The sequence below is a fragment of the Puma concolor genome, chromosome C2 (assembly GCF_028749965.1).
Source record: "Puma concolor isolate L17-30 chromosome C2, mPumCon1.1.hap2, whole genome shotgun sequence".
NCBI classification, from domain to species: domain Eukaryota; kingdom Metazoa; phylum Chordata; class Mammalia; order Carnivora; family Felidae; genus Puma; species Puma concolor.
In genome coordinates, this window is record NC_141675.1 from 119,457,246 (window position 1) to 119,475,191 (window position 17,946).

Sequence of the window (17,946 nt, forward strand, 5' to 3'; positions counted from 1 at the left end):
GCAGTCGGTTAAGCATCCGACTTCAGCCAGGTCACGATCTCGTGGTCCGGGAGTTCGAGCCCCGCGTCAGGCTCTGGGCTGATGGCTCAGAGCCTGGAGCCTGTTTCCGATTCTGTGTCTCCCTCTCTCTCTGCCCCAACCCCGTTCATGCTCTGTCTCTCTCTGTCCCAAAAATAAATAAACATTGAAAAAAAATTTTTTTAAAAAAAAATAGAAGCTCAGCTTCACTTGGTTTATATTCTGGCATTAGATGAAAAACATTTCCATCATAATTACTTCATTTCTAAAATTTTTATTACATGAAATCTGCAATGAAGAAAATGTCTTGGACACACAGTGAAGAGTATGATCAAAGAACATGAAAAACCATGTACAAGTTCTGGCTTCCACAAGTTCATAGGCTGTACCTATGCAAATTACTCACTTGTGAATTTCAGTTGCTTGATCTATGAAACAGGAATAGTAATATCACCTTCATAGTAGTGGTATGGATTGAAAGAAATAACATATAGGGTGGTGCTTTATAATCTGCACTATGCAAATGTTAACTTTCTTAACCTCATAAAGATCTATGGCATTTTCTGTTTCTACAGATAACACCTACTAAGAAGATAGAAGACTTACTTTCATCATCTGAATCAAATCCAAAGAGTGTCTGACATTTCTTTTGTGCAAGGTGAGCCTCAAGTGCTTCTGCATTACAGTAGGTGGTCAGGCATTTGCCACATCTTAATCTTTTCACGGATTTTTTACAAACGTTATCTTGATCAGAACAGGCATCTACTCTATCAGTCAGAAATTTTCTGCGTTTTGGCATACTAAGGTACCGTTCATCAAGGTAACTGGGAGGCAGTGGTCTGACATACGGCTTTGTTAAAATTAAGCCATATGAAGTATGTTCACTCGTCAGATTTGGTTTGGAAGGTGCCTGAGATACTGGCAGGGTATTATGTTCTTGTGGTACAACACTGGGTAAAATGGAACCATTTTCTGTCCTGATTCTGTTTGGATCAGTTTTCAAAGCAGGCTCTGACGAAACTAAAGGTGTCTGCTCTGTTCCACTGTGTCCATTGACTAAATCACTAATACTATAATTACTTTCAGAATTTGGCTCTATGTCAGGCATCTTTTGGTCTATCAAGCTTATATCAGAAACAGTGTCGTCAGAATGTTCATTTCCATTCTGAACTAAACCATCTGTTTTCTTCTCCATACTTTCTGTACACGTCTTTGGTTCTATGGAATCTTTCCTTGATTTGCTAGTAGAAACTGGCAGAGTGAGAGTTTGTTTCTCATTACTAGATGAGTCTTTTTCCTGATGATTAGGATTTGAGTCTGTAAGAACATCCCAAAGAATTGTTTCACTTGGTTGTGCGGAGGATTCTGGTGTTTTACTCAAATAGTGCTGAGCTTCATGTTCATAGAGCAGAGGAAGATCTTCAAAAAGCTCGTGACATTCTGGAAAACTACACTGAGCTTGAAATATCCTGTGACTTTTTGTGTGCTGAGCAAGCTGGAATGGCAACTTAAATGACTCGTTGCAATTAAAATGCAAACAGAAGTACACATTTGGGTAGCTGTGTCTATTAAGGTGATCTATAAAATGTTGAGAATCTTCAAATTGCCTTTGACAGAATTTGCATTTTCCTTTGCTCCACTTCATTACCGTTTGCCGCACATTTAAATCAGTTGGATGTACAGTCCTTGCATGTTTATTTAGAAATCCGATTCTTTTAAATATCCTGACACAACCAAGAGCAGGGCACTTAAAGTTCCCTTCTTGATCTGTAGCATATATCTCTTTTGGATGGCACACAGTTCCATTGATTTTATGAAGTACGGAAGTTTCTTGATTCAGGTCATAATCGTCTTCTTCATAATCACCTTCTTCATCCTCTTCCTCCTCATAGTCATCCTCACATACAGGCAAAGGTTCTGAGACATTATTTAAAGAAGTATCAGGATTCCCATTTTCAATCATGTTCTCAATTACATCTTCGGATACACTTACGGGAATTTCAATGAATTCAGCCACATGTGCAGGGATGACCTCTTTGTTTCCATCACTGGAAGCAGTAATTGTGTCTGCTTCCAAATCCTTATTATCAGAATTCCCATTCTCAAATGAAATGAAAGCATCGGAACAATTTATTTCTTCCACAGCGGGGATTTCTTGATCTTCCTGTTGAGCTGCAGCAATTTGCTGTCTTTGTATTTTCTTAACATGATTCTTTAAATGCTTCTGCATAAGTCCTTTGTTTCTAAATTTCCTACCACATATCACACATGAAAAACTGCCCTTTTTCTGATGAGCCTGGGCATGCCTTACAATGTGACCGCCTAGAAATTCCTTGTTACATAACATACACCGATGCCTTGGGACATTGTGATCTACTTTGGAAACATTAAGAGCCATAAGGTTTTTCTTTGTATTAATGTGACCCTTAGGTTGCACTCTAGACAAATCATCAGGATCAGGCTCTCCAGTGCTCTGATCGGTAAGAGAGTCAAGCCCTTCATCTAAACCTTGCTGTTCCACTGCCTTTTTCAGATTACCTGTAGAATTTTCCAGTGTACTTTCATTTAGAAATCTAACTGCTGATTTATCACTCAATAATGCTACACAGTTTTTCTTAATCATTACGAAGTTCCAGAATTCAGGATCAAAAAACAATCCCTTTTTCAAAATGGGAAGTAATTCAAAACGAACTCGATTTTGAACACTACTTGTGCCTTCGTTATATTCCTCATCTGGACGTTTGTAAAGGTCTTCAACAGTATGGTAAGCTTCCAGGGAGCGCTCAAGAAAAAATATTGAGAGTGCACAAATCCTGAGGATCTCCAAATCATTTGGCAAAAAATGTGCAATTGTTTTATATATTAAACATTTAGTTTTGGGATCATCATGAAGATCTAGTTGTAGGGCACAACCACATATTTCGACACAGATTTGTAAGCCATCTTCTTCAACCTGTAAGAGGAAAAATATTACTAAATACCTTTGTAAAAAACATTTTTACATTGTTTTATTTTTTTAAATATAACTCTGAAATGAGAGCTAAATAAACACATTATGCTACATGTGCAGTTTTCCTCATCAGGTAGCCTTATTTTAATTTTTCTTTAATATAGAAGTAAATCTTTCTTCTTTAACTTGACAATAATCTGGAGGAGATAGCATTTTAGCTTCCAATTTAATTAGTTTTTAAGTTTGACAAACCCTACTAATCGATAAAAAATGCTTCATAACCTTATGGTGATTAAGGTTTCTTACAAATCTAGCCCCCCATTTATTTTAGGTACCAATCTTACATTCTAAGGTAGAAGGGTTAAATTGAATAATGCTTAAATTAAATAAATGTTTAAAGCATTTATCAATTTTGATGTTTAAAAAGAGCTAGATTTAAAAAAAAAAGACTGCTTACAGACATTCATAAACCTGCACTAAAAACATTACTTATCTTATTAAATAATATTATTTATCCAAGTAAGAGGAAAAGTGGGGCCCACATGAACAGGGCAATTACAGTCTTTCCAAATCTAATAAAAATCAAAATAATGAAACTACTTGGAAGTTATCTGAAAATTATCAAGCTTTGGGGCGCCTGGGTGGCGCAGTCGGTTAAGCGTCCGACTTCAGCCAGGTCACGATCTCGCGGTCCGTGAGTTCGAGCCCCGCGTCAGGCTCTGGGCTGATGGCTCAGAGACTGGAGCCTGTTTCCGGTTCTGTGTCTCCCTCTCTCTCTGCCCCTTCCCCGTTCATGCTCTGTCTCTCTCTGTCCCAAAAAAATAAATAAACGTTGAAAAAAAAAAAAATTATCAAGCTTTGAAACTTTTACTGATGACTCAAAGGTAACTGAACTTGGGAATTTGTTATGTGTCCACCTTAACTCAAATTATAAATGATGCCTCTAGTGATCAGAAATGATCTAAATGCTTGTTTGAATAGAAAAAAGATACAATGATAATATGTCTTTAAGATTGTGCGTGTGTGTGTGTGTGTGTGTGTGTGTATGTATGTATGTGTGTGTGCTCACATGCACATGTGCTGCCTGCATATGTAGATGACAGGGAGGAACACTACCTTGCCAGCCTCATGTCTTCTTAGTCCTTTATGTGCTTTGTAGACCTGCTTGACTACTTACTTACACTTCCACAGGCAGACCTTAACTTTGCATGTTATAATCCCATGTTATCTAGGTAGTAAATTTCTACCCATTTCCTGTTCATTTTTTGAGAGTCAGTTTTACTCTGAAAGTTTTTCTCCCCATTCATATTCTGGCCCCAGCCCTGGAGTAGAGTTAAACATCCCTCTTCTTTCCACTGAGAATAGTTTATACTTATTTATAAAAAGTACATATATATTGTTTTGTAACTGTATATGCCCCTATGCCCTGACTTTGGATTCTTAAATCACAGGGACAGTATCTCATTTTTTATACCCTCCTGTCGTTAACATAGAAGTTGGCATAATACGTTGACCTTTAAATAAATGTTTGCAAATATGAATGGGATTGGATCTATTCTACTGACGTTAGCTTTCTCCTATGTAAATCCATCATTTCAGCTTGGAATCCTTTTCTGAACTCAAATTTTTATTTCTTCGTATCTATCACAATTAGATATTTCCACCTAGATTTTCCAGATATAGTAAATTCAAAATTCACTGCTTCAAAACAGAATTCCTTCTCTCTCTCCTAAGTTCTATCTACATCCTCTGTCTTAACTCATGAAATTATCATGTATCCAGCTGCCCAAGTCTAAAATTTTTAAGATCATAGGACACGTGAGTGGCTTAGTCAGTTGAGTATCCAACTTCAGCTCAGGTAATGATTTCATGTTCATAAGTTCAAGTCCCATATCAGGCTTGCTGCTGTCAGCGCAGAACCCTCTTCGGATCCTCTGTCCCCCTCTTTCTTTGTCCCTCCCCAGTTTGTGCTCACTCACTCTCTTAAAAATAAACATTTAAAAAAATTAAAAAGAATAAAACTTTAAAAAAAATTCAAAATCATCACAAAATGCAACAGGATACTTCCTTACCTGAAATCCTTCAACAATCCCAGTACATTTATGGACTGAAGTTCCAACTTTCAGTGCGGCATGCAAGTCCCTTAAGTATTTCCAACAACCACCACCCACCAGCCCTACAACTTCAGGCAGTCTCTGACTAGTTTCATCTCCCACACACTTCCTCATGTTTTTCTCCTACCATATTAATGCTAATGGACACTTGTGGGAAAAACAATTGATGTAGTGAGGCAAAAGTGCTCTGTAAACTGCAAAATACTTTACATGTTAGTGTTCTCCTCCTCTATCGTTTAAAACCCAGCTTAAAGCATCTTCCTCTGTGAGCCTTTTCAGATAAGGCATTTGTAAGGTCTCATTCTTCTGAATTCACACGGCATTCTTTTTGCTTCTTTTCAGAGCGCTAAAGCACGTATATGATTTATCCCATCATTAAAGATGTTTTTAGTAGAGTATACACAGCTAAGCACATTTTCAATATTTATTTCATCTTTGAATTTTTCCTCTTATATTCTCATGTTGAGTAGACATGTGAAAATAAGAAAGCTTTATGACAACTGGCTGAACATCACCTACATTGTAAACTTTGCATAACAAAACTCAACTTTTGGTGCAAATAAGAATCCTATGTATATATATGGATACATTTTTATTTTTTAAAAAGTTTTACTGGGGCGCCTGGGTGGCTCAGTTGGTTGAGCATCCAACTTTGGCTCAGGTCATGATCTCACGGTTTGTGAGTTCGAGCCCCGCATCAGGCTCTGTGCTGACAGCTCAGAGCCTGGAGCCTGCTTCGGATTCTGTGTCTCCCTCTCTCTCTGCCCCTAACCCACTCACATTCTGTTTCTGTCTCTCTCAAAAATAAATAAACATTAAAAAAAAAAATTAACAAAAAAAGTTTTACTGGTGATTCTGGTGCAATTTAAATATTGAGAAGGAGGGTGCCTGGGTGGCTCAGTCAGTTAAGTGTCCAACTTCAGCTCAGGTCATGATCTCACAGTTCGTGGGTCAAGGCCCGCATTGGGCTCTGTGCTGACAGCTCAGAGCCTGGAGCCTGCTTCAGACTCTGTTGTCTACCTCTCTCTCTGCCCCTCCTGTGTTCACACTCTGTCTCTCTCTCTCAAAAAAAATTTTTTTAAATAAATAAAAATAAAAATAAAGAAATATTGGAAGGATTTTAAAACATAGCTTGTTTGGTTTTCTTTCCCTTTTTGATGGGGGTAGAGATTAACTTTGACAATGCATTTTTTTTTAATGTTTATTTTTGAGAGAGGGAGAGAGAGAGAGAGAGAGGGCGAGTGGGGGAGGGGCAGAGAGAGAGGGCGACGCAGAATCTGAAGCAGGCTCCAGGCTCTGAGCTCTGAACTGTCAGCACAGAACCTGATATGGGGCTTAAATTCATGAACAGCGAAATCATGACCTGAGCCAAAGCTGGATGCCTAACAGACTGAGCCACCCAGGTGCCCCAACAATGCATTTGAATGACATTTCACTGTTTAATAATGAAGCTATGAATGCAGTTAGTAAAATAAAATCGGAAATTTACAAACCTCTCTGAATATAATGCTGCTAACTTTATATCATGGGAATATAATCACTACATGGTCATACATCTAATGAATGACGTGATAATTAGTGTGAAAAATGGATAAATTTATAAGAAATATTAAAATACATTATTTATTGGATGTTCCTTATATATTTAAAAATAACCCACATAAAGATTCAGCCAAATGGAGCTACCTAAAATGCAGGGTAGCTTTATCTTTCCTATCTTGGTATTCAAGGTTCTGTTAATATTTGAGGGGAAAAAGTTAAAGCGTTTGCAGGATCCAGTTTCATGCCTATGTAAGAGTCTTACACAGAACTGTATTCACTTTTAAGTGACCATGAAAAACTTACTTCAGAACTATTTTTAAAAACAGGTAATGAATTTTACTGTTACTTCAAATAAATACTTTAAAAATTTGTCAGATTTCAAAAATGCTTCAGAATTCATTGTTCCTTTTCACCTTAATACCAGACTTAAAATTATGAACTATATTTTTCTGTGAAAGTGACCTATGTATATACAAAGTTCATTTGCAAATAAGTTAAGATTCTACAAACAGGAGTTAGGGTAATGTTAAAAGTGACACTTTTAAAGAAAAGAGATAATTACTTCTTATCGAAGCAGTTGTTCCCATATTAAATTTTAAGTAACAGTAAATTGGCAGTTTTTCGGTCTTTTTTCAGTTATTTTCACTTATGTAAATGCTTAGTACCATGTTGGGAGATTGCAGTTGGGGAAAGGGAAGGATATGATATGTGGCCTTTGAATCCTCCTTCTCTTCAGAAACATTTTATCATAAAAGATTCAAGTTTCGGTGAACTGTCATTTACATTTCATTTAAAATTAAGGGATAAATATATCCTATTTACCTCATCTTTAATGATTTTCATGAAAGGAAATATGACTCTCACATTAGTTGCTGTTCTTAAAAGCTGGTAGCATTGATCTACAAAAACTTGCTTTGAAGGATTAGACTTAAGCTGAAGTTTACTCCATATGAAAATCAACTCCCTGTAAATGAGAAAAAAAAAGAGAAATATTAAAAATAGAGTTTATTCAAATACAGGCATTAGCTATCTTTTGCTGATTCTATAGTACCCTGGCTGCGATGGATACAAAATGGGCATAAATGGATATTATGTTAACCTCCAGCTACTTCTGCTACCTGTATGGGACAAAAAGAGAGATCAGAAATTGTAATCTTCAGTGATAAGGAATGAATTCCAATCATATGCTGACAAACCCAAGGCACCTCTAGTACATGATAAATTCTAATCCCGGTGTACCTATATCAATGATATTACTTTAAAAAAATAAACTTTGACCTTTAATTAATACTTTACTTGTAAATTTAGAAATCAATTTTGTATACTTTCTATAAAGATATGTCCATGTTTTTCATTTTCAATCTATTAAGATACCTGTTGTGGTATAGGTTTAAAGTGTAAGACACTGTAGTACTGATTCTGAAATTTTATGTTTAAGATCATCTATTCTTCCTTAAGATATAGTATTTTTAAACAGAAAAGCTATGGGCCATTTAAAGCATTTCACAGGTAGATTGGTTTCTAAGATGTGGCCAAGGTTATTAGATGGACAAAGGAGGAACAGTGGGTCTTGAGGCAAAGGAAATCAACATATAATTGATATGTTTAGGTATCCCATTCTAGTAAATTAGAATTCTTTAAAGTGTGTCAAGTTACATAAAGCATCATAATCTAAAAAGTATTAAGATAATTGATGAAAATGGTTTTGTTTTGTTTGTTTGTTTTTTTTTTTAAGTGATTTACTGAGCATGTACTTTGAGCCCAGCACATGCAGCTATTAAGTCTAAGGATAGCTTGACTACTATCGTGAAGGTGTACATAGTCTACTTAGAGAGACAATACAGAAAGCACAAAACAGAAAATAATGGCAAGCAACACAGAAGTAGTAAAACCAAAATTCTAATTCCATCTTCTTCTAGCTGTATGGGTGTTAATAAGTTTCAGTTCACAACCCCACTTTTTTTGCATATAAAAGCTCACCAGGTTTCACACTTTGCTCCCAAATCTGTAGCTCTGACTTCTTTCCCAATTTCCATTCCTGGGTATTTCAATTTAGATTGCTTTCTATCACCATAACCCACTTAGAATGAATAATACTCCTGCAAAATTGATTATCTTTTGCTAGGTCAGTCAATGACACTAAACATTCCTCGTTAGGTTCTAATCTGTTTATTTTCCACAGCCTTTGTATTCAAATTATATTTTTGCCCATAGCCATACCATTCTTTCTCAGTGCTACCACCTTAGGCCCTCTAATTTTACATATGCACTTCTACAGCTGCTAAACTGCTCTGTTTCCAGACTTTCAAATAATTTCATTCAGTGCTTATTCCATATGTCACATAGTATTAACAGCAACAGAAACGTGGGTTTTGGAGTCGGGATAGGATTATAATCCTGGGCACTCTTCAAGGTTAGTTAATGTACTTTGTTTATTCTCATTTTTTTTATGCTAATTGCTGTACTCAGAAAGTAACTCATTTCTAAGATGAGCTTATCTTTCAGAGTCCATTATCAAATACCCCTTCTTCGTGAATGCCTTCACAATACCCCAATCTAAAGTGATAACTACCTCAGAATAGATCTATCCCTCTTGTTGGTTTCATGCCTTTCATGTATTTCCTTGTTGATATTTTATGGGGCCTGTTCCCCCAACTGTTGTTAATCCCCATTGTTAATTTCAGTGACACATTGTATAGTGGAGGTAGTGGCAAAAACATGAGACTGGGAATAAGAGATTTCTCATTAGGGCATTCTATACTAAATGGTGTGATATTACCCAGTTCACAGTGAGCCATCTTTTCCTGGAAATAACCTACTACACAAGGTTGGAACCCCAGTAACCATTTGAACTATGTGACCGTCCTCACCCTCCTTACGATATTAATTATAGGAAACTGACCCCAGTCAGGCCGGTCAGAGTCCTTGGAATGTTCTCAACTCTAAACTATGAAGGCTGGAGACTGTTGACATTCCTTCCGGTCTGCAACAGGAGAGAATGAAGTCAACTGGCAGAAAAATCAGTGTCCCTGGAAGCAGTTATCTTTGGGGACCTATTCTATCCTTCCCCTTTTTTTGTCATGACCCAGTATTTTTTCCATGTGCACTAACTTTTTCCTAAACTAATTAGACATAGGATGCTATCACTTGCAAATTGACTAGTATAAATTCTAACTCCATTTTATTACCAGCTAGGTGGCTTTTATCTCTTTTATCCAGTTTTCTTAGACATAAAAATAATGGACAGTTAAGTGAAAACACCTAGGTGAAATGTCTGGTATGTACTGATGTTTCATAAATCACTAACTTCCTTTATTCTTTCCTTATCTTTATAATCTTAATAGTACCAACCAGTGAGATTTATTCAACAAATATTTGCTACTTAATAAAGTGGTAAAAAAAAAAAAAATGTCTTCCTAAATGCTAAGAGCATTTAGAGGGAGCCTCTTGAGGAAATCTATTAAGGGAAATTGCAGACCCAGAATGATGTATAAGATGATGGTGGACATTCTAAATAAGGGGTATTTTATAAACAAAGGGATGAGATAGAAGGCAAGCAGATTACTGTGTTTAAGAAGACCTGGCAGATCTCTGCAACAGATTTAAAGACAAAAAATAAAAAATGATAGTTGGAAATTAGGGGAGAGTATTCATTGCACTCATTATTACACAGATCAATGTTTAACATATTAGAAATGTATATATTCTCCAACTTGCTCCAAAAAATAAATTGAGACTCCTAATAGACATCCTTAGGGTACACTATTATTATTTTTCTTTTTTGAAGAGAGAGATCTCATTTCCCTTTGTTTCTGTTAATTCAGGATGAAACTTGATGAAAAAAATGTAATCCCAAGATTCTAATAAATTTGCCAGGAAAGGGCTGCCAGTATGGATTTTAGCTTTCTAAAAGTAGGGAAAGCAGAAATCTCAGGATATGATTATGAAGCTCCATTTTGACTGAATTTATAAAAGGGGTATCGGGTTTTACTTGTACTTTAGATTTTGAAGGAAAACAAAATGCTCTGAAAACCCACAATAGTCTTCTTTGCTCATGAGCAAACAGTGTTGATGAAGCTTACATTTTCTTCTCAAATAGAAGTCCTTTAGAAAACATAGCTCCTATATGGTACACAAACACATTTCCCAGGTACTAGCTACTAATAAAATCATCAAGTAACAGGCTGCAGAGAATGTAGGCTATAACAGGGTCTACAGCCACCTTTACAACATACATTTTTTTTATGTTTGATCTATTTATAGTAAGTAATATTTATTTTTTTTTTTTAATTTTTTTTTTCAACGTTTATTTATTTGTGGGACAGAGAGAAACAGAGCATGAATGGGGGAGGGGCAGAGAGAGAGGGAGACACAGAATCGGAAACAGGCTCCAGGCTCCGAGCCATCAGCCCAGAGCCTGACGCGGGGCTCGAACTCACGGACCGCGAGATCGTGACCTGGCTGAAGTCGGACGCTTAACCGACTGCGCCACCCAGGCGCCCCTATAGTAAGTAATATTTAATAGAGGCTGTGAGTCAGGCTGCCTGGGTTTGAATCTTAGCTTCATTATTTACTTCATTACTTCATTATTTACATGGCATTATTTACATGGGAATGTATATATGAAATACAGACTATAGGAAGCACTCAGAAGATATTAGTAGCTGCTGTTATTATTACTACTACTTGTTATTGTTAGCAAATGGCAGAGAGATGGGGTTGGTTGCTTGCTCTACTGGCTTCAGATAGAGCAAAACTGGACTATGGATCAGGTTCTGTCCTCAGAGACGGGGGAGATGAGGTAAGCTGGTTCATAGGAAAAGCCAAAATGAAACAGACAACACAGACCTCGGAGGCATGAAAGAATCCTGCTCTTCAAGTTATGGTGAAAATCAACTTTTAGAAGTAAGAGAAAAGGACCCCAGCATTCAGAAATATTGAGGAGAGGTAGAAGAAATAAGAGAGCAGGTAATCAGTACCCCGCCCACTCAGAAGGACGGACAAAGGAACAGGCTGAAGATTCCTTTCCAGTTAGGCAGCTGGGAGTCACACACCCAGCTTCTATTCTTAGAAGGTGCCAGTGGGTGGGGGCAGGAAAGATAGGCACTCTTCTATTTTTAAGATCCCTCCCTAAATAGTAAAATGGTTAGCCAAAAGAAGAAAGCATTTTTGTTTGTTTGTTTGTATTTGGGATTTCAGTTTACTTATGAGTATATTAAAATGAAGAGGCTAAAGATATTCTGTTGGCTTAATATAGTCAAAGTCAGAACATTCCTTTACGCATAGGAAAAGATCTACTTTAACAGTCATGATTATATTTCAGAATAACTACATATCAAGAAATGGTAACTCTTTAAAAACTATTTAAAATTGTCTTACCACTGCCTCCTGATCCCCTCCTCTGTTTGAAATTCCAATTTACATGGTAAACTTTTTAATACGAATTTGCATAATCTAAATAAAAATATACTTCCCTGGAAGATAAGTCCACTAATTTCTAGACCCAGCTCTGCTACTAATTAGCTATTTGACTCTATCTCTGAGTCTGAAGATTTTAATCTATAAAATAATATTAAATGAGTTTATCATTAAATTCATCTTCTAGGTATTCTTTTAAATATTTTAAGAATTTAGGTCCGAGATGGTGACGTAGGCAGACCCTGAACTCACCTCCTCCAGGGACACAACAAATCTGCACCTACACAGAGAGCAATTCCTCCTGAAGAACTGAGGACTGACTGAACAGCTGAACAACAAAAGTAAGAGCGACCACATAGAGAATGGCAAGAAAGACGGAGACACGGTAATAGGGAATCCCCACTCTCACCCCTGTAAACTGCAGTGGGGAGGGACAGTAATAAGGGACTATGAGCAGATTCATCTGCTCTGAGGTACAGAAAAAAAAGTTGCAGTTTAAAAGGGCAACTAGAATATAAAGGATCTAGCCCTAGAACTCTGCCAAATGGCAGGGAGACTGCTGGAACTTTCTCTAGGTCAGGGGGGCTGTCAAGCACCACAGTTTACACATTCCCCATCCACCTTGACAGCATGGACAGAAGCATGGTCCAGACACCCTACCACCTCAACGAGCCCTGGTCCTCTACCCATACCTGCCCCAACTGTCTCACTAAGGAGGCCCAATACAGTGCATACCGGGTCACCCTTGTCAGTGTTCACTGTAGCTCAAGACTACTTGACAAGGTAACACAGGTACAAAGCACCCTGGAACGCTCCAGACCCACACCACTTAAGCTCCAGACAACTTGCCAGGACACTGTGGTCCACACCTGCTTCTGCTCCAGCTGCCCGAAAAGGGCACCCCACACAGAATGCCCCAGGATGCCTCAGCCTGCACCCACTTTAGCTTCTGCTATCACCCACAACACAAGAGAGCCCTGAGACCACCTCGTACCCACTTCAGCTTCAGCTGTCCTGCCAGTGTGCCCTCTGTGCAGAAAACCCCAGGAGCAGCCCAGCCTACACCTACTTCAGCTCTGACCGTCCCACCAGCATGGCCCCAGCACAGGGAGTCCCAGGACATCCAGCCTATGACAGCTACAGCTCTAGCCAGCTAGCCAAAGTCATCAGGCACACACAATCCACACAGGGGATAACCATACACAGGATCATTCCTTCAAGTTTAGGAGAAGTAGCTATTCCACCTAATTCACAGAAATAAACACAGAAAGTCAAGCAAATGGGGACAGAGGAATATGCTCCAAATGAAAGAACAAGACAGAGCCTCAGAAAAAGAACTAAATAGAACAGGGACAAGCGATCTACCCGATAAAGAGTTCAAAGTAACGGTCATAAACTCAGGACTTCAACAAAGAAAGAGAAAAATAAATAAATAAATAAATAAATAAATAAATAAACAAACAAACAAACAAACAAACAAATAAATAAATAAATAAAATTTTTAAAAAATGAGTATGGCTTAAGGGCTATCTTGGATAACACTGAGTAAACAAACATTTACATTACAGGGGTCCCAAAAGAATGAAGACATAATACCTTAAAACTTTCCCAACCTGGGGAAGGAAAGAGACATCCAGGCTCAGGAGCACAGAGAATTTGGATCAAGATGAACCCAAGGAGATCCATACCACTACACATAATAATTAAAATGTCAAAGAGGAAAGATTTTAAAAAGTATAGTTCCTTACCCAGCACTATGAAATTAAAAGCTCTGAGAATAGGCATGAAAACCTGCATTAAATAACAAGCTTTCTGTGTGACCTTATGCTTACTAAAGTTTTTAAAGAGTTACTTGATATCAGAATGACAGATTTTAAATTCCTTAAGATTGCTTAATGCGTGTACCAGTTTATAATTATGTGTGTATATGGTGGGGTTAGGGGGTGATGCATGGGACAGAAGAGTGCTAAAGTTTGACAGACCTGATAGTCTGGGAACTGGTTATGAAAATGACAGTTTTCTGGAGAGTGGAGAGTGTGGCAATCGGGACAACAGAGAGAAAGTATATGAATAAACACTGATGACTGAAATGTCTTACGTTTATGGTACCTGATAGCTGTGGTCCATGCTGTAAATCGCTCTGTGAAATCCTGTTATGGTGATAGTTTTCAAAAACTATTATGAGAAATAAACTAGATAGACGGAAACATATCATGTAAAACATGTATTTAAATTTGACCGATTCCAGGGAGTGTGGGTGTGACTCAGTCAGTTAAGCATCCGACTCTTGTTTTCGGCTCAGGTCATGATCCTGCAGTTCTTGAGATTGAGCCCCATGTCGGGCTCTGCACTGACAGCTCAGAGCCTGCTTGGGATTCTCCTCCCCTGCCCCACCCTCCCCTGTTGTGGGGGTGCACACACGCACACTTTCTCTCTCAAAATAAACATAAAAAAGATTTTTTTTCACTGATTCCTAAGAGATAAATATTGGTGTTCTTAGGAATGTGGTATCCTTTTAAAGCCCAAATATCTCATGACTCACTATTTTGGATAATTTTTCTCACTACCACTCTCAAACCAATATATAACTTTAATTTAACATGCTGTAACCACCAGGATGAACAATTCAAATAACCTAGCAGTTTATCTTATTTCTTAACTTTCTTATCTTCAGTGACATCAGTCCTGGAACTTCTTTCTTAAGAAAAATAAACAAACTTTAAATAGAGACAATATATACTGAAGGCTTTCTACTCTATTAAAATTTGCCACTAATGTTAAGCTGATCTATTAATAAGAATGTTTGTGAAAAATAAATATGTATTTTAGAATTTAAAATTCAAAAGTATTGATTTAAAAATGTCTTATATAAGCCCATATCATTTTAGATTATTATGTTGGGCAAATGAAACCTAGTTATCCTTTAAGAATTAATGAATGTTGGGGTGCCTGGGTGGCTCAGTTGGTTAAGTGTCCAATTCTTGATTTCTTGAGATCATCTGTCACATGATCTCACGGTTCATGAGATTAAGCCCCACATCTGGCTCTGCGCTGATAGGGCAGAGCCTGCTTGGGATTCTCTCTCTCCCTCTCTCTGCCCCTCCCTCCCTCACATGTGTGCACATGCTCTAAGTAAATAAATAAACTTAAAAAAAAAAAGTAAAATGTCCAAGTGGTAGGATGTGTGTGTCTGTGTGTGTGTGCGTGCGCGCATGAGAACTGGGAAAAGGAAGGCAGAAGTTATTAGAATCTTTTAGAATTATTCATGATTTCACCTAAAAGGATTTGAAGATATATACTAAAAACATTCTAATATGCATTCTAAATTACATTATTTCTTGGTAAACCTGATGTTTCATATATCCTACTAATCATTTTTAAGTAGCTTTAAAAATGTTTTCACAAACTGGGGCGCCTGGGTGGCTCAGTCAGTTAAGCATCTGAATTCAGCTCAGGTCATGATCTCTCAGTTCGTGAGTTCAAGCCCCATGTCGGGCTCTGTGCTGACAGCCGAATCCTGGAGCCTGCTTCAGATTCTGTGTCTCCCCCTCTCTCTGCCCCTCTCATGCTCTGCCTCTCAATAATAAATAAACATTAACATTTTTTTAAATGTTTTCACAAACTAATATACAATACCATTTATATTAGCATCCCAAGAATGAAATATTTAGGCATAAATCTAACCAAATACATATAAGGTCTACATGAGGAAAATTACAAAACTAATGAATGAATCAAAAAACTAAAATGGGAGAGATATTCCATATTCATGAATAGGAAATCTCAATATTGTCATGATGTCAATATCTTGATCTACAAATTAAATTCAATCCCAATCAAAACCCCAGCAGGTTATTTTATGGGTATCAACAAATTGATCCTAAAGTTTATATGCAGAGGAAAAGACCCAGAATAGCCAATACAATATTGAAGAAAAAAGTTGGAAGACTAACGCTAATAAGGACATTGTTGTATTGGTGAAAGAATAGACAAATACATCAAGAGAACAGAACAGAAAAGAGCCCAGAAACAGACCCCCATAAATATAGTCAACTGGTCTTTGACAAAGGAGCAAAGGCAATAATACAGTCGAGTGGAGATAGTCTCATCAACAAATGGTGCTGGAATAACTGGACATCCACATGCAAAAAAAAAAAAAAAAATCTAGACACATGCTTTATACCTTTCACAAAGATTACCTCAAAGTGGATCACAGACATAAACAGAAAATGCAGAACTATAAAACTCCTAGTAGATAAGCTTCTGGGTATGGTGATGCCTTTTTTTTTTTTTTTTTTTAATTTTTTTTTTTTTTCAACGTTTATTTATTTATTTTTGGGACAGAGAGAGACAGAGCATGAACGGGGGAGGGGCAGAGAGAGAGGGAGACACAGAGTTGGAAACAGGCTCCAGGCTCTGACCCATCAGCCCAGAGCCTGACGTGGGGCTCGAACTCCCGGACCGCGAGATCATGACCTGGCTGAAGTCGGACGCTTAACCGACTGCGCCACCCAGGCGCCCCGATGATGCCTTTTTACAACACTATAGTCATGAGCCATGAAAGAAATAATTGATAAGCTCGTCTTTGTTACAATTAAAAACTGTGCTCTGTGAAAGACAATATCAAGAAAATTAAAAGACAAGCCACAGATTGGAAGAAAATATTTGTAAAAGACACATCTGATAAAGGACTATTACCCAAAATCTACAAAGACCTTTTAAAATTCAACAAAAAGAAAACTAACAATCTGATTTAAAAATGGGCCAAAAATCTTAACAGACACCTCACCAAAGAAGATATACAGATAAAAAAACAAGCATATGAAAAGATGGTCCCCACCATACGTCATCAGGGAAATACAAATTAAAACAAGATACCACTATACTCCTATTAGAATGGCCCAATTTTGTAACACTGACAACAGCAAATGCTGGTGAGGATGAGCAACAGGAACTCTTATACATTGCTGGTGGGAATACAAAACAGTACACCCACTTTGGAAGACAGTTTGGTAGTTTCCTTCAAAACTAAACACTCTTACCATACATTTCAGCAGGTGTGCTCCTCGGTATTTACCCAAAGGAGTTGAAATTTATGTCCACACAGAAACCTGCACATGGATATTTACAGCAGCTTTATTCGTGATTGCCAAAACTTGAAACCAACCAAGATGTCCTTCATTAGGTGAATGGATAAATAAACTGGTAATCCAGGCAATGGAATATTACTCAGCACTAAAAAGAAATGAGCTATCAAGCTATGAAAAGACATGGTGGAACCTTAAATGTACATTACTGAGTGAAAAAAGCCAATCTGAAAAGGCTACACGCTGTATAATTCCAACTATACAATATGGTGGAGAAGGTAAAACTATGACAATAGTAAAAACATCAGTGGTTTCCAGAGGTGAGGGTTGGGAGAGGGAGAGAAGAAATGAACAAGTGGGGAGCACAGAGGACTTTTAGGGCAGTGAAAATACCCTGTGTGATACTGTATTTATCCAAACCCATAGATTATATATAACACCAGTAGTGAACCCTAAGAGAATCTGGACTTTGGGTGGTTATGATGTGCCACTATGGGTTCATCCTTGGTTAAAAAAAGAAAAAAAAAAAAAAAAAGTACTCTTCTGGTGAGTAATTTTTTTTTTTGTTTTTTTGTTTTTTTTTCTGAGAATGTTGATAATGGAGAAGGTTATGTATATGTGGGGATCGGGATATAATGGGAAATGTCTGTACCTCCCTCTCAATTTTACTGTAAACCTAAAACTGCTCTAAAAAATAAAGTCTTAAAAAACTAAATTCCACATTTGATTTAAAATATAATTGTTTCATTATAATACATTAAACATTTATACTGTCAGTTACTGGCACATGGTCATTGTCTTTTTTAATTTTTAGATC

The 17,946-nt window shown here is 37.3% G+C and overlaps 1 protein-coding gene and 1 long non-coding RNA gene across 9 annotated transcripts in view; one reads left to right on the top strand and one right to left on the bottom strand.

Annotated features, from left to right (window-relative positions):
* The window catches only part of LOC147577508 (uncharacterized), a 25,325-nt gene extending 9,075 nt beyond the window's left edge, over positions 1–16,250 (top strand). For 2 of the 5 annotated variants that reach the window (XR_015240360.1, XR_015240364.1), the window contains exons 3-4: positions 594–676; positions 12,252–16,250. This is a non-coding gene — a long non-coding RNA (uncharacterized LOC147577508). Of the gene's footprint in view, positions 1–593; positions 677–12,229 lie in introns of all 5 variants that reach the window. The other 3 variants (XR_015240362.1, XR_015240361.1, XR_015240363.1) reach the window with 3 other exon arrangements.
* ZNF654 (zinc finger protein 654) overlaps positions 1–17,946 on the bottom strand; it is a 97,411-nt gene that overhangs the window by 3,284 nt on the left and 76,181 nt on the right. For 3 of the 4 annotated variants that reach the window (XM_025913503.2, XM_086675681.1, XM_086675682.1), the window contains 2 exons: positions 7,447–7,588; positions 277–2,971 (listed from right to left, as the gene is read on the bottom strand). In XM_025913503.2, coding sequence (XP_025769288.2) covers positions 560–2,971; positions 7,447–7,588 — 2,554 coding nt within the window. In that variant the 3' untranslated portion in view covers positions 277–559. Of the gene's footprint in view, positions 1–276; positions 2,972–7,446; positions 7,589–17,946 lie in introns of those variants that run through there. The other variant, XM_086675680.1, reaches the window with a different exon arrangement.